The 27,945-nt window shown below is 41.6% G+C and overlaps 1 protein-coding gene across 1 annotated transcript in view; it reads left to right on the forward strand.

Moving 5' to 3' along the window:
• SF3B2 (splicing factor 3b subunit 2) overlaps positions 1 to 27,945 on the forward strand; it is a gene marked incomplete in the record, with an annotated part of 1,007,319 nt that overhangs the window by 678,720 nt on the left and 300,654 nt on the right. The window contains 1 exon segment of the mRNA XM_044075829.1: positions 9,149 to 9,238. Within this exon segment, the coding sequence (XP_043931764.1) occupies positions 9,149 to 9,238 (90 nt within the window).

A 27,945-nucleotide genomic window follows, 5' to 3' on the forward strand; every position in this document is an offset into this window, starting at 1 on the left:
ACAGTTAATCACAGACCCAACCTATATGAATCTCCCCTCAGCTGTTAACCTACCGGTCACTAATGCACCACCAACTGTCTCAAACATTTCTGTTCTTCCCCTGTCTTCAGTGATCACTCCCCAGTCATCTTTCAGATCAACAATCTGTCTCTAATATCCCATCCAAACTGATCTCCTTCAAACCCAAATCCATACAGGATATCACCAAATTGAAAAAAAAGTCAGCCTTCAGCTGGCCTACTATACTGAACATCCAAGACCATAACGTAGCAGCTACAACCCTAACTCAAATAGTCTTCATACTCTAGTACAAATTCTTCCCATGATAAATGCCTTTTGAAATGAGAACAAAACTGCATGGTTCACTCAAGAGCTTAAACATCTAGTCAGGCTAAAGGGGATGAAGCCTGGCAGGCAAGGAAAAATAGTCCAAATTGGCTTCCTTTACTAAACTCTGGAATTTTGCTAAACAATCCTTATGGAGGCAAAAAAACAAAGCAGCTCAAAACCAAGCAACCTTTCCTCTTAAGTCCAAGTACTTCTGGCACAGAGTCATTCTGCTCACTGGGTATATCCTCTGACAACAAATCATCTCTAAATCTAATCCACAAGAATCGAGGACCAGTCAACTGCCTTGACCTTGTCAGATCATTTAGCCACCCAAAAACTATCCACACCCCTGTCCAACTCTCTCAAAGCCCCCTCCCTTTATCCCTCTTTCTGCTTAAAAAAAACCCTCATGAAGAAATGAGTAACCAATGTAAAAACATGCCTACAGACCACCCCCCAATTCAGACCAAAGTTTTTCTCTGTTTTATCTAATTGCATAGAATTTCTAACCAGCCCTCTTCATTATATCTTTAACCTGTGCCTCTCACAAAGTGTAAAGTCATATATCTGAAAAGCCGCATCCATTGCTCTCCTTCCCAAAGCAGTCTACATTTCAAAACACCTCACACGTTTATCCTAGTTTCATCCTACTTACTCTAGCAAGGTGCTAGAAAAATAGTGATTCTCATTGCTCCGTTTTGGCCTCGCAGACTGGTTCCCTTCCCCTCTCTCCTCGGGTGAAGTCCACTCATGTCAGCCAAGTTGTGTAAAATTTTCCTTTAAGGTACTCCTTTCCTTCAGCCCCCCTAAAAAACAAGTCCTCCTGTCCTGACCTTTCTTAGTTCTCCATGCCTTGACCCGCTTCCTTCCAGCCTCCACGGGGCTACGAAAAATTGTAGCCATTACATCGGCAAGAGAGTTTCAGAGCTCCAAGCATTATCAGCTAACCCTCTTACTTGGTCTTTCATCCGGACCGTGTTTTACCTAGGGACCAACCGTCCTTTCTTCCTAAAAGTAGTTTCTGAAGCAAACATTAACCAAATCAAGCTTCAGGAAGGCCCTTTTTCCGGAGGGTGTACACATTTCATTCAACGGTCCCAGTATCTACCTCCAGCCTTTAATTTATAGCCATCTCCTTACCCTAAACAGCATGGAGTCTGGATAGGTTGTAGTACAATGATGGTACTTTGGTGCGTAACTAATGCCATTCTTCTCAACCTGAACCAAACACAGCTTGAAAGGAGCAATATTCTTTGTCCTCACAAAAGCCATTGACCTCATCAACCCCTCCTTCTCTGTCTTCAGAATATTGACATTAATAAACATCCATCACATACATGGTTGTAAAACTTCTTGTGTAGCAGATTCTTCAAAGTTAATTAGGCTGTTCATTTTCTCAGCCCTCTTCTATTTCAGTGGGAGTACCCCAAGAGTTTATTGTAGTTTCTCATCTCCAATAAACTCCTTTATGACCTTGCTGTGCTACAACTCTTCCTGTATGCTGGTGACATGGCAATTTTTAGGTCCAGTCATGGCCACTCTACTTGTAAAAGAAAACTGCAAAAAAAAAATGCCTCCATCGTTTCCTAGATTATTAACCACAAACTAATGCTGTAATCCCACAAAAAGAAAAAAAAAAACAACTAATGCTTTAATCAACACAAAAAGAAAAAAGCATGCTGTTTAGAAGTACCCCAAAACTTTCACCAGAGTCACTCAATATCACTAGCTTTTGGGTGGCGTACCAATAGAAACAATCAACTCATTTGAATGTCTTAGTCTGTGGTTGGACCAATTTCTAAAATTCCATACCCATCTTTAGAAATCAAGGGTAAAAATTAACTAGGAAAACCTCACCCCAGCTGTACAACCCAGCCAGGGCTACTAAAGGCAAAGGAGGAATCCTGGTCGGTCTCAGATATGACCCACCCATAATCGCCACAACCTCTAAGAAAAACTTCCCACACTGCAGACTATTCAAAACAAAATCTGTCAGTTAATAACTCACTGTCATGAGCATCACTGTCATAACCTCAAAAAATCCAAATGGCACACAGTGCTGCAGAGTAGACCTACTACTTGGCTCCTTCATCTTAAAACTTCTCTACCCTAGCTGCTTCCCACCACTAGCTGCCAAACATGCTGTTAAGTGTTCACACAACATCCTCAGGCACCTCTGACAAACAACTCCCATTCCATTCCCATAAACCAGGCTACTCTGTACCAACCACTATTTCTCTATCATTGCTCCTAAATTATGGGAATCCTCAACTCCTCCTCACCTAAAGGAGCTACAGTTCCCCCTTTCCCAGCTTCCCAACTGAACTTAAAAAAGTTCTCCTCCATAAAAGATAAAAGCTGTACTTGCCACACAGCAGGCCACATCATCTAAGGACCTCTCATTCACTAGCCTTACTCCTCTTCAACTACTAGCTAGCACCTTTCAACTCTGCATCCCCATCCCCCCCTGACCTGATTCTCATCACCCCACACCATTTCCACCTTTATGTAAATCTGAAATATAATTATGTAAAATTTACATTTCCTCTCAGTTGTTACAGCATCTGTTACTTGGTACTGTACAGTTTATATATTATTTTATTTTCTGTTTGTGATGTATACAGGTTAGCACTTCTCTCTCCCACTTTTCTTCCCTACTTTTTTGTGAGGTGTTTCACCCAGGCAATACTTGCACATGATCACTTGTGATTCATGTACTTCCCTAGCTTTATGTTAATGGATCAAAGTTAAGATGGTCATCTTTAAGATATTCATCATTCACACTGCCTCAGTGGCATTTTAGTTTTTTTGCCAAGGTAACTCAGTACTGACCAGTTTTCAGAAGCTCAGACTTCCCCTCCTTTTCTCTTACAGTGATAGGTGATTGTCTGAGTATATATTGAGAGAACTTTTAACTGTCATAGGAAGTGAGGTTTGCCATCCAAAGAAGGAAGTCCTCTGACTCTCCACAGGATCCAGTGCTGATTTGTCTTACTGTTGCAGATGAGCCCCATTTGGGGACCCCTTCCTTCTGTGTTATTATATTTATTATTCTTTCAATTTTTGTTTTTTAAAAATATATATTTTCATATTTTATTTCTGTCATTGTTTACAGTAATTACTGTGGGACTTCCTACTTGTAGTGTTTATTTGGCTTTTATAAATACCAAATGTTTGTGTTTACTGTTTCCTAGGAAACTTTTCAGTATTTCTCTCAAACGTGCCTATGTATAGGTGTGTTAGACACTAGAGGCCTGTCTTTACTGTTATAGTTATATTTTGCCTTTTGACTGGAAATATTGCAGAACTTGGATTTCTTCCAGCATGTATGCATTATTTGCTATATGTATGACTCTGCTCTGGGTGTTTAACAGCAGATAGCGATTACATCCCAAATTAAGTTATTTGAATGTACTATAGATATTTTACTTTCTGACAAGAAAATAGTTCACCTTTCTATTAAATGTGGTTTTACAACTGTTTAATAAACATGGTTAATGCGTATGGAGCCAATTTTTTTAACACTGGTTTAGCACATTGGTTTCTTTGATGTTTGGACTTTGTGTACTGGGCATTCTTTAACTTCTGTCAGTTGTAAAGGAATTCTGAAGTCATTTAAAACTGTTTGTGATAATAGCACAGTTTAGTTGTGTGGGGACATTCTTATTACAAGAAACGTTTAAGTACTTATTATGATGCCTTATCCAGTACTGTCAGTTTATCATCCTGGTTAGTGTTCTGTTTCTTTTCTTGATGGATCCTATCTCTCATACCCCCCATATCAAATCCGGTTGCATCTTAAAAGAAAAAATGAAATAAAAGTATGCCTCAGCATATTGCTAATGATTGTGTTGGGAGCACTGCTTGGCCTGCAGACAACTTAACCTTTTGCCTTGTCTCCCTCTAGTGTAGCTTTGCCAGCCATTGTGGGATGAGTTTTAGATATATCCTCCTGGGCTGTTCCATTACCTGGTGCAGGTATGGGAGAACTAAGCCCTTTAGGTGCAGGAGTCCTCCACTGTAAGAGACCCCTTGCCCGTACATACTATAGTGTATCCAGATTTTAGGTAGTGCAGTTCACAAGAAAAAGCAACGGAAACTTCATTATATGTTTAATAATCAGATTATAGCTGAATATAAGTCTGTTGTGGTTTCCGTGGCCTAAGAGAGTTCAGCATACAACTAATTTTAGTGGTTTTGTTCCCATCCATGACTGTATTAGTTTCGGTAAGACCTTTCTGTTTCAGAGAATGAAGGGGAATCTGTTGAGTGCAATGGTGATTTCCTAGCTGAAATAGAGTCCAGTCACTGTGATCCTTTGGAAGGTAAACCTGAGCTTAAGACCAAACTGTTGTTCATTTTTCCAAAGATGATTGCCAGAGTTAGTGATGTTTTTGCTTGAGGGCAGTCCGGAACTACCCCAGAACTGGGCAGGGTATATGACCTTATTAGGACAAGATGCTCAATTCAGTGGCTGTTCTCCTTCTCTGTCTTACTGGCCTTGGAAGATATTTATAAAGCTGCCTGCATCTATTCCAGAAGTGCCTAAGAAGGCTCAGAGAAGATAGGGTTGTCTTGGCTGTGACTGGTCTTTTTTCATTTGACTGCTTGACCCAGTTGCATTCTCCCCAGCAGCCACTCAGATAAGCCCTTGAGTTCATCTAACACCCTATGGTGTAGAGAGAAAAATGGTAAGATCTTCAGGGCAAAAAGATGGTGTGCTTGAATGTGTCTATACAATCTCAAGAAAATGCTGCTGGTTTTGTCATTTTAAGACTGTGTTCTTGGTTACTTAATCAGAACTTGTCTATCTCAAGTCCTGGCTTGGTGTCTGGGCCCTCTGCTACACATATTCTCAAACAGTGGGATAATAGAGACAAACTAATGCATGGGGTGTCTAGGATATTTCCTGTACCCAAGCCTTCTTCAAACAGCATCTTCCTTCAAGGGTCAGAACAAACAATCCCAGCCAAACAAAAGTCAGAGATCCAAAATGAAAAGGCAGTAGGATAATTCTTCGAAACCAAACAAGGGGTTCCTTTCCAGAAAAGTATTGTCCCATCCCACTACAAAGGAATGACTGTGCCGAGTCACACAGCATCTTGCGTCTTTACCCCACCCCCCTTGCTGGCCATCCTTCTCTTCCACCTTTCCCCAGGCTCTGTTTTGCAACCCTGCAGCATGGCTGCAAATGGTCCCAGACAAATATGTTCTGAGAATAATTCAGAAGAGGATGCATTTAACAGTGGATAGAAAATATTCCCCCTTTCAGTGGAATTCTCTTATACCCACCAGATGAGACCAGAGCTTTTTCCTGTAGTTTTACATTATTTAATAGAAGCAGGGGTCATAGAATCGGTGCCTGTGATAACCAGAAGCAAAAACATTTTATTACAAAATCTTTTTGGCACCAAAAAAGGAACATTCTTAAGAGACCCATCCAAGATTTGTCCTTTCTAAACACCTTTGTGAAAGTTCATTTAAAATGCTAACCTTAGTCAGTCCTAATGTTGCTTCCAGACCACTGTTTTGTGGTGATTCTAGATATCACGGATGCTTATCGTATTCCTGTTGCTCCTAATTTCAGGAAATTTTTGAGATTTGCTGTGTCCCGCTTATCAGTCTTCTGCATTACTCTCTGTGCTAGCTACTACACTTCAAGTGCTTGCACAGTGTCTGCCCCCATGGTTGTGTATTGCAGAACCTAGGCATCCACATTTAGGTGATGTGCTGATTGTACAGATTCTGTGTCCAGGTGCTTGGTGTCTGTAGACAAAGTTGCATCTCTCCTTTCCCACCTAGGCTCCAAATTGAACCTTCAAAAGTTCTTCCTCACACCCTTGAATTGTTTTCCTTGGGTGTTGGATGGGTACATTAAAAAGGGCAGCCTTCCTGCCAAAAAACAAAGTTTTGACTTTTCAGGCCATTTTCTTGGATTTATGTCTTGTAGACGTGGCCTCAGCAAGAGAGCTCCTCAAAATTTTAGGTCTCATGGCATCAATGATCCTAATGATACCACTAACCACTATACATGAGAAAAATTCAGTGGTACTTGAAGAATTGTTGGTTGCAGGTACTAGTACTGGGATTTGTGAAACAGGAGCTGCAGTGGTGGAAGAATCAAATGTCTCTGAATCCAGGACTCCCGTTCTGTTTTCAGATCCCAGTCCAATCTGTCCAGATGGACTGTTCAGATTTGCATGAGGAGCAGTGTCCAAAGGAATTCATGTGTAAGGCTTGTGGTGTCCTCTGGATAAACCAAAGCATACAAGTAAAAGAGTTGTTAGCAGAGATTCATGTCTTAAAAGTTCTTCACCACATATGAAGTCTGACTCCTCTTCTAGTGGTAACAGACAATAAACCATGATATGGTACTTGAACAAGAAAGGGGGTACAAGGCCGCACCCCCTCTGCTGGTCTGTAATGGCCTGGGAACTCACTTTTCAGCATTCTCCGACTCTTCAGGCCATGTGCATTCCATCAGAGCAAAACAGTGGCAGACTAACTAAGCAGATACTGGACAGGCCGTCATGAGTGAAAGCTCCACATAGACACAGAAATGTTCCAGGACTTGATCCAAATGTGGGGAACAACTCAAGTAGATCTGTTTGGCCCCTTTCAAAGTAGACAACTGAAAAAAAAATCTGTTCAGTACATCCTTGCAGCCATATTTGGAAGACGGGTGTTTTGTTATTAAAATAGTTATGAATGTTCCTGCATGCATTTCCATGCTGTCTAATGATTCCCAGGGTATTATAAAGATTTAGAAAGAATTACTAAAGATCATTGTGGTAACCTCCTTTTGGTCCAGGCAAAGTTGGCTCTCCCTTTTAATGGAATTGGCCAAGGGCAGACTGAATCTGCTGTCACCGCATCAAGGGTGAATGGTACACTCCAACTTAAAGCAGTTGAAACTGACAACATGGATGATTCTATTAAGATATATTTTAGGCAGTTCTATGAGAATGTGTAGCAGATATTTAAGGAAGGAAGAAAACCTGCAACTAGAAAATCTTGCATTTACAAGTGGAAGAAGTTTTCTAAGTGGTGCATAGCCAATAACTTGACTTCCTGAAAGGGTTTCAACCTCTGGATTTGAAATGTTTGTGTGAGCTGCTTAGAGATGATTTGTTATAGGTTTCTGTCAAAGTGCATCTTGCAGCCTTCTCAGCTTATCTGCTCGTGGATCCCCCTCTTTAGTTTCTCTTTGTGGCCAAACAGTTTATGAAAGGAGTGTTGCATCTGTGACACCCGTAAAAACAAATTCCTCTTCCCTAGGGAATATCAGCTTTGTTCTTTACCTTTCTTCCATTTGAACTTGCATCTTTGCCTAATTTGTGGTTTGTTGCTTGGAAGACTGTTTTACTCATGATTATGATATCTGCAGGGCGAGTCTCTGAGCTGGAACCTCTTTGTGTGCCAGCCCTGTAATCTTTCACAGAGACAGGGTTGTAACACTAATCCATCATTCATGCTGAAAGTTGTTTCTGAATTTACCTTTTATCAAGCCATCAATCTGCCAGTGTTCTATCCTGATCCAAGAAACAAGGAAGAAAAGATTCTACATACCTTGGATGCATACAAGACAGCACTGGTGCTAACTCAACAAAACAAGGCCATTTAGGAATTCTGAAAAGCTGTTTGCCTCCTGTATGGGGACTAAGAAAGGTCAACCTGTCTCTAAGAAAACTCTTGCACGGTGACTGTCCTCTACTACTTTTCTGTTACTCCCACCAGGGTAAGCCACTTGCAGGCAAGGTCAAGGCCCAGTCACCTAGAGCCTTATCCTCTGATGGCATATTGAAAAGGAGTGGACTGTAGAAGCATTCTAGAGGAACAAGCCTGGTCCTATGTTCATACCTTCACAAAGCAGTATAAATTGGGTTCCTTTTCAAGGTCCAGAGCAAGTGTTGGGAGGACCATTCCCCAGGGGTTCCTGGATCCTTATCCTTCAACCTCCCAGGTAGGTTAAGCTTTGGGAATTTATCCAAACTGCCACTGAGGCAATGAGAATGATGAACATAGTACAGTTGCGCAAGTTGAGTCCTACTTACCTTTAACAGTAGATGTTCGAATTTCTTTAGTGACCTTGTCCCACCCATCATTACCCAGATTGTGCATAGTTGAGGTGGGTTTCAACTTCGCTGATTCTGTTGGTTTTGGTTTTTATATGGTATAGTAATAGGCTGCAAATTTACTCTTAATGGCTTCACGTACTTTCCTCTCCTCCTTTTAGGATGCCAAAAAGCCTGAGCACTTCTTGCAGTAGCTAAAGGCTTCCCTGTCAGTATATGCTCAGCCAATTAGCTGTCACTGGAAGAGAGAGAGGGGTGTCTTACCTTTTGAAAGCTTTTCAGTACTGGGTTACCTTGGCCGATAACCTAAACTGCCACTGAAGAAATGAGGAATTTGAATATCTACTATTGCAGACCTAATGGACTTGCACAACTGTGCTAGGTCTTTAGAACAAAAGGCATAGGTCTAGAAGACATTTGCTTGGAAATATGTCCAGTTAGAGAAAAGTGGTCACTGGAAGTGTTTTTTGGTTGACTGAGAAGCTGTCAGAGAGTATGTTCTGATAGGTGGTTTGCTAACTATATTACAAAAAAATAAAAATAAAAAATGATGCTGTTGTAGCATTGCAGCAAATGTATAGTGATGTCCTTCAGCTCTGACATGATTAAATATAAATCAGGTGCATCATCAAGAAGAGGCTTAAACTTGAGTTTTAATATTTGTTCTGCATGCCGCATTTATTTCACTGATTAAATAGTACAGTATTTTTGGAACTTATTTTATTTATTTTGGTCATTTTTAGGGAAAAGAATTTGAGACTAGGCTAAAAGAGAAGAAACCAGGAGACCTTTCAGATGAGCTCCGGATAGCACTTGGAATGCCTGTTGGACTGGTGAGAATCTTATTTGTTGATGGCTTACCTTTAAAGCTGATTTCAGTAGGTCATGCCGGTATGGGCAAATGCCAGTACCTGAGAGAACACCTATCACTTTTTTAGATGATCAGAGGTCTTTGCAACCATAACATTTTGGTTTATGTATAAAAATTAACTACACATGGTTTTAAATAATTAAGCTACACTAATGTATTAACATATGGCAAAAAATCGCACAAGTTAGAAAAATTACGTTTTACTTTGTTTAAATATGTAAACATTTTTAAAGTTCAGTGGTTAACTACTGTGTTTTTTGGTTATCCCATACTATTTTTCCAGCTAATGTATGTATCACTTTATGATCACAAGTAATTGTAATCTTAACTTTTTGTTGTATGTATGTACATGAATTAACTGCATCCATTTTTACATGATTAAATTGTAGGAAAACCTGTTAACATTTAGTAAAATGCATTTGCAGAAGTTGGCAAAACTTAATTTTGCATTTAAATATGTGTAAACATGAAAGGTTTAGCAATTAAGTGTGCTAATGTATATAGTCCAGATTTTCAGCTGTTTTATACACTTTTAGAAAATTTGTTCCGTCATGCACACCCAAACATACATGACATAGTTAAAGCTCACTTCTATGCTGGTAAACAAATCTAAGTAAGTCAGTAAAATAGACTACAATCGTGTGAAGTCTTCAAGGTAAGGTCTGTAATCTACATGTTTTCCATTCCCCCACCCAAATATGTTTTTTTTTTTTATTGTATTTTTGCACAGAAAAAAAATATTACAATTGCATGTTTTTATGCTACAGTCAAAATCTTGAGGGCCTTACAATACTTGAACTAAAAATGTTACTGCAGTATTTACTTTTATATGGTAGCTTCTCACACCTACCATTGCTCAAAGGAATGTTTCTTTGAGACCATTACTGGTTTCCTGCAAGACTGTAGTACAGCTGGTGAGGTCATAGTTTTCCCACAGGGAAGTAGAACATTGTTTTTTTTGTTTTTTTTTTATCCATATGATTCTCCCCACCCCAAAATCAGTTGTTATTTTCATGCTGGTCTTTGTTCTTTGAAGAGTGGAGAATGATTGCTCTGAGATGTTTTGCTGTACTGACTGCTGCTGGCTGCTTACATTTCAGAAAAGGTGAGCAGCCATTGACGGTGCATAAACTTAAGCATGTTCACAGATACCAGTTTCTTTTAGTAAAATCCTTTTTGTATATAGCATCTGTTATTGGGGAAGTGAATTTGTTTTATACTGCCCACAGATCCCTTATAGGTGTCCTCCTGACAACAGTTGCCTATGATGAGAAAAAAGCATCCTTGGAGCAGACTTGCAGTTCTCTTTCTCCATGAATGCCCTGGTCCAGAGTAAAGGGGATATTGTGGTAAGTGCTAGCTAAACAAAAGATACGGTATAGTAACGTGCCATAGTGTTGAAAGGCATTGCTTGTTACATGTTAGAAAGGGGTTTGTATGCTTTTCAGAAGCGTACAGCCTCAACTTTGGGTGTATTTTAGTATCTTTTTTTTGTTTGTTCAAACAAAACACAGCTGTAGATAAGTTAAACCATAAAGTTCCAAATGTAGCTTTTGTGATACAGATGTTAGTGCAGTGTCCAAGCAGTAAGTGAAATCATCCCTTTACTGTTTCAATTAGACTTGACACCTTAATTTAACAAATATAATTCTAATACTCTCACTTGATGTGCTTTTATTCATATGCTGCAAGTATTCATAAGATATAAGGGAGTTCGCCTCCAGCTGACTCGTACATCCAGCCAGTATCCAAAAGACTTCATGGTACTGTAAGGTACGTGCTATGCCGCACAACATAACGCATATGCCAGCCATAAAGAGATGTCTGGTATATAGCGGATGTCAGCACACACCTACCTCAGAACTTTTCTGCCATCTGTCTGATCGCTTGCTCCAGACATTTGCTTGCCAGAGCTGTTGTGTTCATTTACCAGATTAGTACCCATGGGGGGGGGGGGGGTGTTCTTACAATTCTTGCTGCTCCTTGTTGGGTTCATGTCGGTGTGGAAGACAGTTTCCACATAAAAACACCCACGACATTTGCCTCTTCTGTCTAGGCCTAGACCATGACCATATTGAGTGTTAGAAGTCCTTCGTCCCTGAGACCCTTAGGAGTCGGCTAGCCTCTTTAAAATTATACTTAGAAAACCAGCGCCTAGCACTTGAGATGGATGTGATGTCATGCCGTTTGGATGAGAGTATACCTAAGAAGGACAAAAAATCATGGTCTGAACTTTCAGCTTGCACCCTCTCTTCCGGTAGATTCTCCCAAGACTGGTGTAGGCCATACCGGAGGTGGAGGGTGTACCTTAGGCGAGTACCCCAGTGGAAGCCCCAAAGGAGTCCACAGGCACATCTGCGAGGGAAGGGCAAGTGTGATCTCCAATGGCCCACTTGGTGTGTCATCACCGTGCATGAAGATGTGCCTACCGATTTCATCAAATGCAGACCGAGGTCTGGTCCTTCCACCTTTCATCATATGGAAGCCCTTAAAAAGAAGGTTAAAACTAAGCATGTGTCTCCTGTTACACCGCAGCAGTCCCCGGATTGGTAAGCTTTTTCTTAAAGCCTCTTCAGTTCTTTTATGGCCCTTCGCCAATCTTCTCATCCTGTTCCTCTGCAGCCCTTTTCTCCCTCCACAACTTTCAAAAGGAAAGATCTTGAAACTTCCTCAGAGGATTCCTCTCGTGAGGAGCCCTTGGCTTACTCAACTCAGTTGGCTCCCCCCCAGGGTATGCCTCCCCCAGAGGAGGAATCTAATGGTACAGATTCCCCTGGGGGGGACATTTCTTTTGGAGAGACCATTCTCAAAATGAAAGATTTTTTTCAAGTGGGACTGCTCCCAAGTTTCAGACATTCAAAACGGGTATTATGACCTCTTGCAGATGGATTCCCCATCTCTTTCTGCAATTCTTCCAGTTTTACCTGCTTTTCTGGATGTCTTCTCAGGCTGCCTCCAAATGTCCAGACTCTCAGCCTCCTGCCCCTAAGCGTCCAGACAGGTTCTGTAAGGTACCTGAGGACTCCCAAGTTTCTTTTGAAGGCTCCTGCTGCTGATCCTGCTACCATTTCTGTCTATATGGATAAGGCTTTAAAATTGCCACCTTCCACTTCCTAGTTACCCACTGGTAAGAGTAAGGTCATGGAATGGTTCAGAAAGAAGGTTTACACATCTGCTACTTTTGGCTTTCTGAGCTATTAATTATCAGACGCACATGGCAAAGTACTCCCTGGCCCTTCTGGTAGATTCAGGGGAAATGTTTGGCAGATATTCCAGATTCCCCGCAAAGTCTAAATTAGCAGGTATTCTTAATTCTTCGGCACAAGTGACCAGACACTCTATCAGTTGCAGTTATGCTGCTGATGCCTCTGCTAGGGCAGTTGCCACTGGATCGGTTCTTTGTAGATGTTCTTGGGTTAGGCTACAGCCTCTGCCTGAAGACTTCAAGGCAAAATTGCTAGATGCTCCCTTGGGTAACAAAGCTTTGTTTGATAGTTCAGCAGCAGAGTTCTTTAGATCCCTTCAAGAGAAAGGAAAAAAGTTACAGGACCTTAAACATATTCTAGTTTCTCTAGTCGCACGTTTTCAAAGAAATTACCCGGTTAAGACTTTTGTTAGGAAGCCACCCCTGTCTTCTAAAGGTAAGAGGGGACACAGAAAACCAGACTCTTCAAGGACTGTTTCTTCCCACCACTCCCCCCTACTCCTAAACCAGTCCTTTTAATCCTAACCAAAGCCAGGTAGTCTGTGACTAACAGCCACTATTCAAAAGTGTCCCCTGCGCGTAAGGAGCTGCCCGGCTCTACGTGAATCAACAACAAGGAAATAAGCCAGCAGCAAGTAGACTGTGATAAAGCAAAAAGTAGTTTAATAAAAACTACTAAAACAGCATTGTAGCATCCTAACACAAACCGGTTTCGGCCTGGGTTTTGAACCTAGCCTTCTTCAGTGTACAGCAAGGAGGCTTGTCAAAATTGCTGAATTTAAACAAGTAAAGCCATCCTGATTGGTTAAACAATAAACATGTGCTGATAAATAATCAGCAAAAATTAATACATTCAAATACATTTAGGACCAAAACACTTTCAATTATTCAAAAAATAACTATATATATATATATATATATATGTATATATATTTTGTTATATATATTTTTTATATTTATTAAACACCAAATGTACAACAAGGATATATCCTATATAAAGATGTTTATTTATAAACATTCATTTAACCCTGGATTAAATAATGCACCCAATTTGGTTATCCATTTCTTTTCTTTTAAATCAAGTTTTTTATGCCAACCGCTCTTATTGGTTCTATCACCAATAATTTTATCAATGATAGTAAAATGAAATTGTGCAGTACCATGTGTAAGAGTATGTTTGTATAGTGCATTGGATGTTTTTTTGCATCTGATGTCACTAAGGTGTTCGAGACACGTAATCTGACTGGTCAAGATGTCTGCCCAACATAGAATGAGTGGCAGGTACAACATGCCAAATAAATGGCCCAGTCCATTTACAATTGGCAAAATGTAATATCAAAAACTGTGTTGGTATTCCTACTAGTGAACTCTTTGATTTTCAACATGTGCTTACAATTGACACAGTGGCCACATGGAAAGGAACCAATCAACTTGTCCCCCAAAATAGTAGTTTGATACACCTGGGGTAAAGTGGATTCAAAATGGTGTTTGTAATGGTTGAAATGACCTGCCAAATTCTTGCCTTTTCGAAAAGAAAATAAACATTTGTCAGGAATAATGGTTTGATTCTAACATCAGCTTCCAGTATATTCCAGTTGTCCCTGATAGTCTTAATGAAGTTGTTAGTATTTCTACCAAATGTGGTAGTAAATCTTAATGTATTTGACTTGATGGGCTTCTTTTTGTATGTCAACAGATTAGATCTGTGTAGACCAGAGGCATAATTCTGAGCCATAGTCACATATCCTGAATTATAGCCCCTGTCCATAAATCTATTGTGCAAATCCTGAGCATGATTGACAAAAGTATTGTTGTCAGAACAGTTTATTCTGATGAATTGTGATTTGGGAATGTTCTTTTGTGTTTTGGATGAAAGCTGGATCGTGGAGAATGGTATTATACTGAGGGAATTTTCTATAAATTTCAGTTGTTAAAGTATTATCATTGTTTCTGGTTACCAAAACATCCAAAAATGTAATCGATTTTTGGTCATAGGTAATTGTAAATTGTATTCCCCATTTATTATCATTCAGATATTCCATGAATTCCTGGAGATATGAAACATCCGATTTCCACACCATCCAGCAATCATCCAAATATCTTCGCCAGATATCAATTTCAGGCAAAAACAAATTATGAGTGTCGTCATAAATCATAATTTGTTCGATATACGCCATAAACAGATCAGCATATATGGGGCCAAAAGATGCCCCCATAGCTGTACCTCTGATCTGTAGGTAACATTCCTGGTTGTAGAAAAAAACATTTTTGGTCAAAACATGCTCAGTCAAATTTAACAAAAGCGTATTGAATCCTGGTTGATATATATTGGATTTATTCAGCCAAAATTCAATTGCATCAAGTCCAGCCCAATGTGGAATGTTAGTGTATAGTGAACATACGTCCAAGGTACAGAGCCACCAATCTGAATCTAACTGCATATCATTTACAATACTCAAAAATTGAGTAGTGTCTTGTATTCGTGATCTAACATATATCAATAGAGGCTTTAAGTGTATTGTTAGAAATTCAGAAAGAGGTTCAGTAATAAACCCCATACCTGACACAATGGGCCTACCTGGTGGATGTAGAAGATCCTTATGTATTTTCGGTAGAAAGTAAATGTATTGTCTAGTAGGATCAGTAATAGTTAAATGATAAAGTGTTTTTTTAGTGATAATGCCATTGTCAACAGCAGAATTCAGAAAATCATCAATATCCTTTTTAAATACTAAGGTAGGGTCCAGTGGCATTTTTGTATAATATTTAGCATCATTAAGTTGTTTGTGTGCTTCAATATCATAATAGCTCCAGTCTAACACTACCACTGCCCCTCCTTTATCTGCGTTGATGATTACCAAATCTTTATTACGTACAAGTTCCTCTAGACAAGATTTTTCACCATCAGTCATGTTATTGGACATAGGTATATCATGACTATGCTAAAATGTAGCTCATTAAGTACACTCCGCAAAAAAAGGTTAACAGTTGGATGCATAGGAGGAGTAAACTGTGAAGGAATGAAAGATAGGCCCTCCTCCTCCCTCTGTCAGTATCTGTACCAGACGAGGTCTCAAAATCAGTAGTCTACTGATTTTGAGACCTCGTCTGGTACAGATACTGACACACAGTCCACCATTGATTCCCCCACCCCCAAACGTAAAAACTATGTATCCCCTTTAGGGAACACAGAGGGAGGAGGAGGGGGGGCAGGAAGCATAGAAAAAGTCACCAGTCTTCAGAATTTGATGGAGATATTGACAAAAAAGTAAACAATGTATGTAACATATCTAGTACTACACTAACAGCTGAACAGATATCTTTATTAAATAAAGGCCTATCTTTCATTCCTGGCTTTTTTGTTCCAGAAGATTTATTTACTAATGATTTATTTGCATTTTGTAGACTCATTAACCTCAAACTATTTTTTCAGGACCGAGATGATCCAGAACCTTCACAAATGGAATCTTTCAAATATCATACTTCACAGTTTACTCCTCCTATGCATCCAACTGTTAACCTTTTGTGTACTTAATGAGCTACATTTTCAGCATAGTCATGATATACCTATGTCCAATAACATGACTGATGGTGAAAAATCTTGTCTAGAGGAACTAATAAAGATTTGGTAATCATCAACGCAGATAAAGGAGGGGCAGTGGTAGTGTTAGACGGGAGCTATTATGATATTGAAGCACACAAACAACTTAATGATGCTAAATATTATACAAAAAAATGCCACTGGACCCTACCTTAGTATTTAAAAAGGATATTGATGATTTTGTGAATTCTGCTGTTGACAATGGCATTATCACTAAAAAAACACTTTATCATTTAACTATTACTGATCCTACTAGACAATACATTTACTTTCTACCGAAAATACATAAGGATCTTCTACATCCACCAGGTAGGCCCATTGTGTCAGGTATGGGGTTTATTACTGAACCTCTTTCTGAATTTCTAACAATACACTTAAAGCCTCTATTGATATATGTTAGATCATGAATACAAGACACTACTCAATTTTTGAGTATTGTAAATGATATGCAGTTAGATTCAGATTGGTGGCTCTGTACCTTGGACGTATGTTCACTATACACTAACATTCCACATTGGGCTGGACTTGATGCAATTGAATTTTGGCTGAATAAATCCAATATATATCAACCAGGATTCAATACGCTTTTGTTAAATTTGACTGAGCATGTTTTGACCAAAAATGTTTTTTTCTACAACCAGGAATGTTACCTACAGATCAGAGGTACAGCTATGGGGGCATCTTTTGCCCCCATATATGCTGATCTGTTTATGGCGTATATCGAACAAATTATGATCTATGACGACACTCATAATTTGTTTTTGCCTGAAATTGATATCTGGCGAAGATATTTGGATGATTGCTGGATGGTGTGGAAATCGGATGTTTCATATCTCCAGGAATTCATGGAATATCTGAATGATAATAAATGGGGAATACAATTTACAATTACCTATGACCAAAAATCGATTACATTTTTGGATGTTTTGGTAACCAGAAACAATGATAATACTTTAACAACTGAAATTTATAGAAAATTCCCTCAGTATAATACCATTCTCCACGCATCCAGCTTTCATCCAAAACACATCGCAAAGAACATTCCCAAATCACAATGGGCGTAACTGTTCTGACAACAATACTTTTGTCAATCATGCTCAGGATTTGCACAATAGATTTATGGACAGGGGCTATAATTCAGGATATGTGACTATGGCTCAGAATTATGCCTCTGGTCTACACAGATCTAATCTGTTGACATACAAAAAGAAGCCCATCAAGTCAAATACTTAAGATTTACTACCACATTTGGTAGAAATACTAACAACTTCATTAAGACTATCAGGGACAACTGGAATATACTGGAAGCTGATGTTAGAATCAAAACCATTATTCCTGACAAATGTTTATTTTCTTTTCGAAAGGCAAGAATTTGGCAGGTCATTTCAACCATTACAAACACCATTTTGAATCCACTTTACCCCAGGTGTATCAAACTACTATTTTGGGGGACAAGTTGATTGGTTCCTTTCCATGTGGCCACTGTGTCAATTGTAAGCACATGTTGAAAATCAAAGAGTTCACTAGTAGGAATACCAACACAGTTTTTGATATTACATTTTTTGCCAATTGTAATACGGACTGGGCCATTTATTTGGCATGTTGTACCTGCCACTCATTCTATGTTGGGCAGACATCTCGACCAGTCAGATTACGTGTCTCGGAACACCTTAGTGACATCAGATGCAAAAAAACATCCAATGCACTATACAAACATACTCTTACACATGGTACTGCACAATTTCATTTTACTATCATTGATAAAATTATTGGTGATAGAACCAATAAGAGCGGTTGGCATAAAAAACTTGATTTAAAAGAAAAGAAATGGATAACCAAATTGGGTGCATTATTTAATCCAGGGTTAAATGAATGTTTATAAATAAACATCTTTATATAGGATATATCCTTGTTGTACATTTGGTGTTTAATAAATATAAAAAATATATATAACAAAATATATATACATATATATATATATATATATATATATATATATATATATATATATATATATATAGTTATTTTTTGAATAATTGAAAGTGTTTTGGTCCTAAATGTATTTGAATGTATTAATTTTTGCTGATTATTTATCAGCACATGTTTATTGTTTAACCAATCAGGATGGCTTTACTTGTTTAAATTCAGCAATTTTGACAAGCCTCCTTGCTGTACACTGAAGAAGGCTAGGTTCAAAACCCAGGCCGAAACCGGTTTGTGTTAGGATGCTACAATGCTGTTTTAGTAGTTTTTATTAAACTACGTTTTGCTTTATCACAGTCTACTTGCTGCTGGCTTATTTCCTTGTTGTAACAGCCACTATTGCCATGCACTCTCCTGTCTCTTCGTCTAAGCCTATCTCTTGCTGCTTGGAAGCTGATTACTCAGGACTCTTGGCTCCTTTCCTTAAACAGACAGGGTATTTCATGGTTTGGGAAAAATTCCCCCTCATTTAGAGGGATCCACTATCCCTATGCTACCCTTAGCAAGACTACGCGTGAGGAAACTGCAGTGATACCTAAGAACTGTGTGGATCCAGCACCTACATCCTTTAGAGTTCCTAATGTCACTGCTTCCTTGTATCAAAAGGGATCTGGAATGGTGAATCCTGCAGATAGATAAACATCCTGGCCTACTTCTACAACCCTCACTTCCTTCCCAAGAGTTATTCAGAGATGCTTCAGACACTGGTTGGGAGGAGAACTCTTCGAACCTGGAAGATCAGAGACGTTTTTGTCTCCCAGTCACAGAAACACATAAATGTAAAGGAGATGAGGGCACTGATTTACACCCTGCTAATCTTCAAAAGCAACCTTGTTCCAGGTGTACTGAGGTGGTTCACAGACACCAGCACAGCTCTTTGGTACATCAACAAGCCGGGGAGGACGAAGTCTTAGATTTTATGCAGACTAGCCCTATTTACCTGGGAAGTAGCATTATAAAGCCAATTTTCCCTTCAGGCAGTTTACCTCCACTCAGCCCAGAACACAGTAGCAGACTCCTTAAGCAGGCCCATGATACAATCCTATGAGTGGATGTTGCACAGGGATGTGTTTCTGGATCTAATCCATCACTGGGGTATGCCTCAATGAGATCTCTTTGCCTCCCCCATGAACAGACAAATTCCACATTTTATGCAAGGATACTACATCCCCTGGTGTGGAAGGTGGAGACACTTTTTCTTGGAAGGGGATGTTTCTGTATGCATTCCCCCCTTGCCTCTTTTACAAAAAGTCCTACTGAAGATTCAGCAGGATCAAACCAAAATCTTGTTGGTGATTCCCTTTTGGCAAAGACAGCACTGGTTCCCCCTTCTCCTGTATCTAGCCAGGAATAATCACAAGTTACGCCACAGGATGTATCTACTCATACAGGATAATGGAATTCTAGTACATCACCAGCTGTCAGCCCTGAACTTAACCTTATAGGTCTTAGGGTTTTAATCCCTTAAGACACCTTTTTTAAGAGGATGTGCTACAAGTTCTACTGGAGGCCAGAAAACCTGCAACTAGGAAATCCTACATTTCCAGATGGAAAAGTTTTTCCATCTGGTGTTACAAAAAGGACCTACAACCACTGTCAGTTGATGTTTGGTGATCTTGTCCTAGCTGTGTGAATTGAGGAGGGCTGGGTTGTCTTACTTTTTGGTGAAGGCTCACCTTTCAGCCATCTCTGCTTGTCTGCCTGTGTTTCCACCTTTGGCCTCTAGGTTAGAAGTAAAACTGTTAAAAGAGTCATTCATATCAGACCACCAAGGAGACCAGTACCTCCTCCTTGGGATCTCAGTTTTGTGCTAGAGAAGCGTACACTGGGACCTTTTGAACCAGCAAGCATTTTTTCCCTGCAGCGTTGCACATTGAAAACTGTTTTGTTAGTGGCTATTCTCTTTGCTAGAACGGTTTCAGAGTTGCAGGCTCTGATGTCCAACCTTCCTTCACTGACTTTCATAGAGATAGGGTCTCCCCTGTGCACTAACCCTTCCCTTATGTCCAGAGTGGATAATGAGTTTTCCCCGAGTCAGGCTATTAACCTTCCTACCTTTTTGCCTTCTCCTCAGTGTCTTGGTGAGAGAATCTTGCACACTTTGGATGTGTATAGACAACTCAGATACTGCCTTGACAAAACCAAGCTTGTAAGTAAGACTTGACCGCCTGTTTGTCGCTTACCACCCAAGCACTCTGGGTCAATCAGTTTCCGAGCAAACTATTTCCAATTGGATTTCTAAAGCAGTTTCCTTTTGCTATTTGTCTAACGGTAAGACACTTATTTCCCCAGTTAAGGCTAACTCTACTTGAGCAGTCTCTTCCTCTGGGGCATTTTTTAAAGGTTTGGGCATTGGCTCTATATTGGAGGTAGCTATATGGTCCTGTGTCCATACTTTCACAAAACACTACAAGCTCAACACCATCTCCAAGTCCAGAGTGGGGTTTGCAAGAGCAATCCTACATGGATTTGTAGAAAAAGCATAGGTTCATCCTCCTCCCAACCTGCCCCAAGCTGAGTATGAATACTGCAGCATATGAATAGAAGGAACATAGTTAGTTGTGTAAGATATTACCATAACCATAGATATCCTTCTCTTCTATATGCTGCAGTATTACTTGCCCTCCCTGCCTTCCCCCTGATGCTTGCCTAGTCCTTCCTGAATATGCTTCTCAACTAGGATCTCCGGCTGGTGCTGGATGGCATACAGTTCTGAGTTAGGTGCGTGCTGATGTCTGCTTTATACTCAGTGTCTCTTTTTGGCTGACATATGCATTATGCTTTGTGGCGTAGCACATACCTTGCAGTAGCATGAAGTCTTTTGAATACTGGCCGGACGTATGAGTCAGCCAGAGGCGGGACTCCCTTATGTTATGAATACTGCAGCATATAGAAGAGAAGGGCATCTGTGGTTATGGTAAGATCTTAAACAACTATTCTTTCCCTTCCATGTATCTAGACTCCCCTGTGAATGGCAAAATCACCCTAAAATGCAAACATCCATATGCCATGATGTTATACTAATCCCCCTTGAATTACTCACTGCACTTATATCATTACAGCTATCCCATTTCCAGTGGGGAAATTTACTGGTGAGATGTTTCATCAGTTTATGCTGCATACTTTTCAAGTCCTCCATTAATTAAAATTATAGCCTCAATACCAGGCTCCCCGTTTGTTTTCCAATTTTTAGTTATTTTCTTTGCTATTCTCATTGAGTGCTACAAGTGCCCTTTTTGTCTCAATAAAACTCGAACGTGGAGTCTCCCAAATTTTCTCGATACTATAGACATAGTGCTTGATTGCCACTATTTTAAAATGTGTAAAACTAAAATTGAAAAAAATTGGTCAGGACATCAGTGGTTATATATTTTTTTTCAAATAACATTTTGAAACCTTGATGTCTGCTCTGTCTGACTCCAACCTGTGGAACTTCAAATCCAACAGTGATTTGACACAGACCAATTCACAGAAGTCTGTAGCTCATTTGGCACTACCTCCCCTACCCATAACTCTCTGCTCCTCCATCAACTCCCCAGATCTAGTTTGCTGCAGTTTGTGTCTACAATTTTGCCTTGGCTCAGCTCTTTTTCTAGAAGTTAGCATAGTATTTTGGTAAGCTTTTATTGTTCCTTTACCGTCAGTTAGTGATCCCTTTTGTTCTTTTTTCGTTCCAGCCTAGCTAGGTAGATAGTGGTGTAGTCCATTTCCACCCTTTTGTCTGACTATCATGAGTGTGTTGTGGTTGTTTTGTTCTGCAGTTTAGGTAGTTTTAGAGAAGATGGATAAGAGTTTCAAGAAGCACATTTCTTGCAAGCACAAGTTGCCTTTCCAGGACGCACACTTAATGTGTCTGTCGGGGTCTGGTGTATCTGGATTCCAGATGCTCTACTTGAGAGTTTTGGCAGTAGAACCATTAATGAGCGTAAGGCTAAATTAGCTTTGAAAGGGCTTCTATCCTTAGGCTGTCCTACATCTGCTTCTGTTTCTGAGGTGATTTCTCCCCCAAATCCCAAGAAGCCCTGACGGCAAGAATGCAGACATGCCAAAGGGGTGCGTAAGAGGTGTAGTCTTTGGCTTCTACTTCTGGACCTGCTCCCCCATGCTCTCACCAAATCTGAAGGTTCCCTGACTTTTGGGTTCCCTGGTTGGCCCGGTGCCAACATTGGCCCCGACTTCTCAAAGCCAGTCAGCCTTCATTGCCCAAATCCAGTAAGCCCAGCAAGATCTCTTCTTCTGCTTCAAGCATCCCAAGCTCCTTAACGAAAGAGGAACCTTCAGGTAGGACAGATTTCTTTCTAGTTTTTTCCGTGCACCCTACCTTACAGTTGCTCGAGTCTTCACTGTCTGCAAATTAGTTCAGGGCCTCCCTGGCTCAGATTTCAGCTTGCAGGATCATCTTCTCACAGAACTTCAAAGTCCTCCTTGGTGGCTTTTTTGAAGTCATTGGGCAGCATCAAAACCTGTGATCTGGAGCTGCTGATGAGGTCCTTTTTGCAGGTGCAGATGCAATAATTCCTTATCCCCTCTGGTCTGGGTCTGATAACAGGACCTTCAGTTCCATCCTTTGTCTTCTTCCCTGGGTCCCTTCGGATCTGAGGTCTTCAGGGCAGGCTGAATTTTCATCCTTTGGGTTAGATCTGGCAACTTGGCTGTCTTCAACTTCGTCCCTTTCCTTTGTAGCCATGACCCAGTCTTGTTTGGGACCTTGGATCCAAGGCATCAGGGCTGGAGTTTCTGGGTTGGGGTTGATGGTTCCTGCTCAGGATAGTTGGTTCTGCTTGGGGCTTCAGCTTTGGACAGCTGTGTGCCTATCTCACTGTCTCTGGCTGAGGAGTGTCTCCCTGAGGTTCAGGGGTCTCTTTCGTGCCCTCAGGTTCCAGGACCCTTGGAACCTAGAGACCAGCCCCCTTCTCTGCTTTCAACATTGTAGAGAGGAGTTCTCTTGGGGAGAGGAGGAGGATTGGAGTTCTCTTGCTGGTACTCCTCCCTCTTTTATAGTGCCTATGACCAGCCATCTAGTCTGCTTCTGGACAGCCTTCATCAGTGAGGCTCCAGCCTGCCCCCGTGGCGGGGCTTCCCAACTCCTTCCCCTTCCTCCAAAGCTGTCAGAACAGAAGGTTTTGTGGCAAAGAAAGTGCAAGAAGAAACACATGGATTCCCCGGAGGAGTTTCTGACTGAAAATATTGACCTCTAGGAAGGAGAGGTTTCCCCCAAGTGTCTGTGGTGATGCCTGTTTTGGCACTTTATTGGAGCTCCTTCACCAGCAAGGAGGCAGGACCACTTGAAGCACACTCTGAGGAGGAGTCAGTATTTCTGGAGACCTTTGGTGTGTAGTCCCAGCCATGCCTTGGGTGGCTTCCCATCTGAATGCACTTGCAGACCTGGTATCATGGAGTGCTTGGAAGGGACCCGACACAGTGGTGCCTATCCCTAAAAAGCCGGTTAAATTTCTTACCCCCACCCCCGACAAGCTTCATTGCAGCAAGGGTCCAGCCTTCAATGTATTTGTGGTTGCAGCAGCCACTAAGAAAAGAGATTTCTGAGGAGAGCTCCTCAATTCACCTCCCACACAGGGAGTCTTGGGCGCTAGATCAGTTAGGGAAGCGTTCCTATGCCTCAGCTACTTTCGCAATAAGAGCACTTAGTTATCTCAGTTGACAAAGCTTCAACAGGACCTGGTGTCTGAAGTGTCAAGTTATACCATTAAGGAATATCAGTCTACAGATACACAGAGTTGTCCACCCTTGTTTCCATTGCAAGTGTTTCAGTGAGACTTCTTGAACACAGCCATTGGGGCATCTTGAGCAGCAGGCTCCAGATTTGCCATGTGGCACTTGCGCTTAGATTCAGTTGTGTAGCTTTGCGGACTGTTTCAAGGCGTCCGTCAGTAACCCTTTTGATGGGTCCTCTTTGTTTGTGCTAAAGGTCAAAGATACTTTGACAAGAAGTGGACAAGACAGGAAGATGCTGTTTGCTGTCTGAGTACTTTTTTCTAACCCCCTCGGACCTTTTTCTTGGGATCAGAGAGAGGGGGTAATCCTCTGTTTTTCAGAAAATAAGAGTTCTCTTCCCTGGATGCTCCTACATAAGGTTTCTCCTGAGGGCAGGCGAAATCCTAATGAACACCACATGCAGGGGATGGACTGTCTGCAGAATCAGGGCTTTCATGAGGCTTTTTCTGGCAGGTCATTTCAGTGATCCTGAAGGGTTGCCTGGCTGCTGTTCCTCTAGAGGCAGTCAGGGGTTGTCTAGCTTTCCACCCAGAAGCTTGGGAGGTTATCACCTCAAACGCTTAAGGCTGAGAATCTTATCCAGAGGATATTACATTCCCTTTTTAGAAGTTTGCAATTGTCACCCAAAACATTTCCCAGATGTTTCACGCCATCAGACCTTGCACAGTGGCAGTGATTCAAAAATTGCTTTTAAACTGAGTCATTCAGGAGGTCTCTTTAGATGAAAAAGGATCCAGAGAATATTCCAGGATGTCCTTCTGTTCCAGTATTCACTACTGGTTTTACCCTTCCTCCCATCAGCTTGTTCAACCAGGTTTCCAAAGCTTTTCCAGTCCCTGTTTATTGGACGTCTGACGTGTTGGCTGGTACGTGGGCCATAAAAGTGACGTCAGCGCACACCAGTCCTCAGAACTTTTCAGCTACCAGCCGTGCGCCAGGTGTTCATGATACTCGCTGACATAGATCAGTTTCACATTAAGATAAATATCCCGTTGAGGATTTTCTTCAGTCCTTTTGCATGTACTATAGTCTGTTAATGTCTGGTAAGATCAAGTGCAACTGTGGTCACCAGATTCCCCACAAAGACCCCCATGACCAGTGTCTTTTTTGTTTGGGTAGGGATCACAATTATAAAAACTGCACCATTTGTAAGTTGTTTGTCCCCAAGACCCTTCGTCCACCGACTTCAGGCCCTTGACTTATACCTTGAAAACCAGAACCTTAGGCAGATCACTCTCTGAATGGAAGCTGCTTCCGCCCCATCCAAACCACCCAGGAAGAGGGCCAAGCCCGCAAGGCTGTCCACTTCTACCGTACCTCCCTCTGCCAATTCTCAGCCTGTAGCCACCGTTAGCTTGGCCGAGGAATCAGCGTCCGGCCTATCAGATAAAGTGGGTACCTACCAGGAGGCCGCAAAATCCAGAGTGGACAACATGTCCGGGGAGGGTATCCTAGAACCTGATTCAGATGCCATGGAGGAACCAGCTTCTGAGATGGGCGCTTCGTATCAGGCCTCTGTTTTCCTTCTACTACTTCAAGGCCGACTGCCAGCCAGACACCAGTTAGGCCTACAAAGAAAAAATGGAAAGCGAGGCATATTGCTTCAACCTCAGAGGCCTTGCCAGACAGGCGGGCCTTCAGTCAGAGTCTCTACAACGCCTTCCTTGCCCTTAGGCCTACGCCAGACCTCCGTCATGTTGCTCCACCTCTTCTTAGTCCCAGGCCTATTCAGCCAGAGAATACTCTTAGCCAACCTGCAGAAGAGGAAATGTATGACTCCTCAGAGGCTCCTCGTCCTACTCTCCACAGATTTCTTTCCCTCTGGGGTATGGATCCCCAGAAGAAGCCTCTGCTGAACCTGATTCCCCTGTGGAAGACCTTACCTTCAGGGACACTGTAAATCTTATAAGGGAACATTTTAAATGGAATTGCTCAGACATGTCTGAGCAACAGAAAATATTCTGTGACTTGATCCAGAGGGAATCTCCTAACCCGTCTCCGATTCCTCCTCTCCAGCCAGCCTTCCTGGATGCTTTTGCAGGAGCATGCCTAAACCCTGATTCCTAGCCACCTGCCCCTAGAAGGGCAGACCAGTTGTGTAGGGTACCCGATGCATCAAATTCCTTTTCAAATGCCCACCAGCTAACCCAGCAACCATTTCTGTTGCCACTGATAGGGCTACCAAACTTCTCCCTACTACCACTGTCCTGCCTGCAGATAAAGACAGGAAGGCAATGGAGAGGTGGGGGAAGAAGATATACACTTTGGCTACTCTAGCTTTTAGGGCTACACATTGCCAAATACTCCTTGGCCTTACTGGACAAAGGTACAAAAGAACTTACTGAGATCCTTGACTGCTTTGCAAAGGCATCCGTCTTTCTTGCTTGGGCTCATCTCCCAAGTCAATAAACATTCTCTAAGGTGTGTATATGATGCAGCGGAGGCCTCTGCCAGGTCAGCTGCATCTGCCTCTGTGTTGAAGAGATATTCTTGGCTGCGTCTTCAGCCTTTACCAGATGACTTTAAAGCCAAAGTCTTGGATGCTCCTTTGGATCACACTGCCCTTTTTGGTCCAAGGTAGCAGATCTCTTTGTCACTTCACCAAAAGGGAAAGAGCTCCAAGATCTAAACAGTCTTCTCTCCAATCCCAAATTTTCAGAGGAACTACCCAGCCAAAAGACAATTTATTAGGAAGTCTTCTAGACCCACTGTCCCCTCCACAGGAGACAGACTACTGAGCCTAGGACACCTCAGGCCTCTGCCCAGAGACCTCCCTTTCCAAAAAGGGCAGGCAACATTTGACTGCCTGCCTCCTTTTCTACCCCCCTTTTCCCACCATACCTCTATCCTGCCGTCTCTCTCACTGCCTCCCTGCATGGGGCCTTAGTGACATCCGACAAATGGGTTTTGTCTATCCTGAAGGAGGGTTACTTCATGATAGACTAAACACATTTGTCGGATGAAAGAGGTTCATAGGTTCATAGGTTCATACTAGGCTATCTGCCCGAGGGCATTTACAAGCCTAGCCCATAGTTTTGTGGCTTACGCCACCCCTTTAGTATGGGGAACTATACCCATTATTTTGCTGTGCCTCTGTTGAGCAGTGACACTGAGGTAATCCCTGGGGTATATCTGCGATCTCCCATCCATTGGTCAAGATTTCTCTTGAACAAGGCCAGCGAGGTGCTCTGCCTCACATATTCGGGATTTTATTCCACAGCATAGGAGTCTTTGGGTGATGAATCTATCCCTCCAGCACGTCCTATTAATAGCCGTGTCGAGGTTTAAGTCTCCGCCCTTGTGGCTCTGACGGATCTAGATTTTTTTGAGGTGAAGCATATTAATCAAATCTGGGTTTGACATGGCCTTGTATGTTAGGCAAAGGTCACCTCTGAGCAAGCGGTAAGCGACTGAATAGAGCTGGAGTTCTTTCAGTCGGGCAGCATAGGACAGATGTTTGAGACCCTTTATCCTTTTGGTGAGGAACTTTGTGGCCTCTCCAGCTGCTGCAAGTGTCGGGTCAGATACATTCCGAATGGGGCATTGTACTCAATCATTGGTCTGATGAGTGATGAGTATAGGGAGACTATGACCTCCCTTGATCTAGATGAGAATCCTTTCATGATAAGGTGGGCAATGTCGAAGGTCTTCCTAACTACTTTAGCTACATGGGTGTCGAATGACAGACTACTATCAACCTGGGTCCCCAGGTCCCTGATAACAACTTCTGTGCTCAGTGGATTGCCACCTATTTGGTAGCTAGGGGTAACCTTGTTTTTCCCGAAGGGTATGACTATGCATTTTTTGGCATTTAACTTTAGGCCATGGCTCTGGCACCAGTTATCCGTTTCTGTGAGACCCTTCTGAAGGATATCTGTGTCAGATGTGTTTTCTACTATGGCCCAGTTTGCAGTCATCTGCAAACTTTGTCAGCCATAACCCTCCTGTGTTTGCTTGTACTTGGAAAAGTAGATGCCAAACAAGAGTGGGCCCAGGACTGAGCCCTGTGGTACACCACTTGTGACAGGCTTTGAGTCTGACATGGCGCCAGCAACTCTGACCCTGTGGGTTCTGTCACTCAGCCAGTTTGCAACCCATCTTGTGATGTATGGGTTAACATTTAAGCTGATGAGTTTTTCAATGA

This window comes from Protopterus annectens, chromosome 6.part1, assembly GCF_019279795.1.
Source record: "Protopterus annectens isolate FY-2018-M chromosome 6.part1, PAN1.0, whole genome shotgun sequence".
Lineage (NCBI taxonomy): Eukaryota > Metazoa > Chordata > Ceratodontiformes > Protopteridae > Protopterus > Protopterus annectens.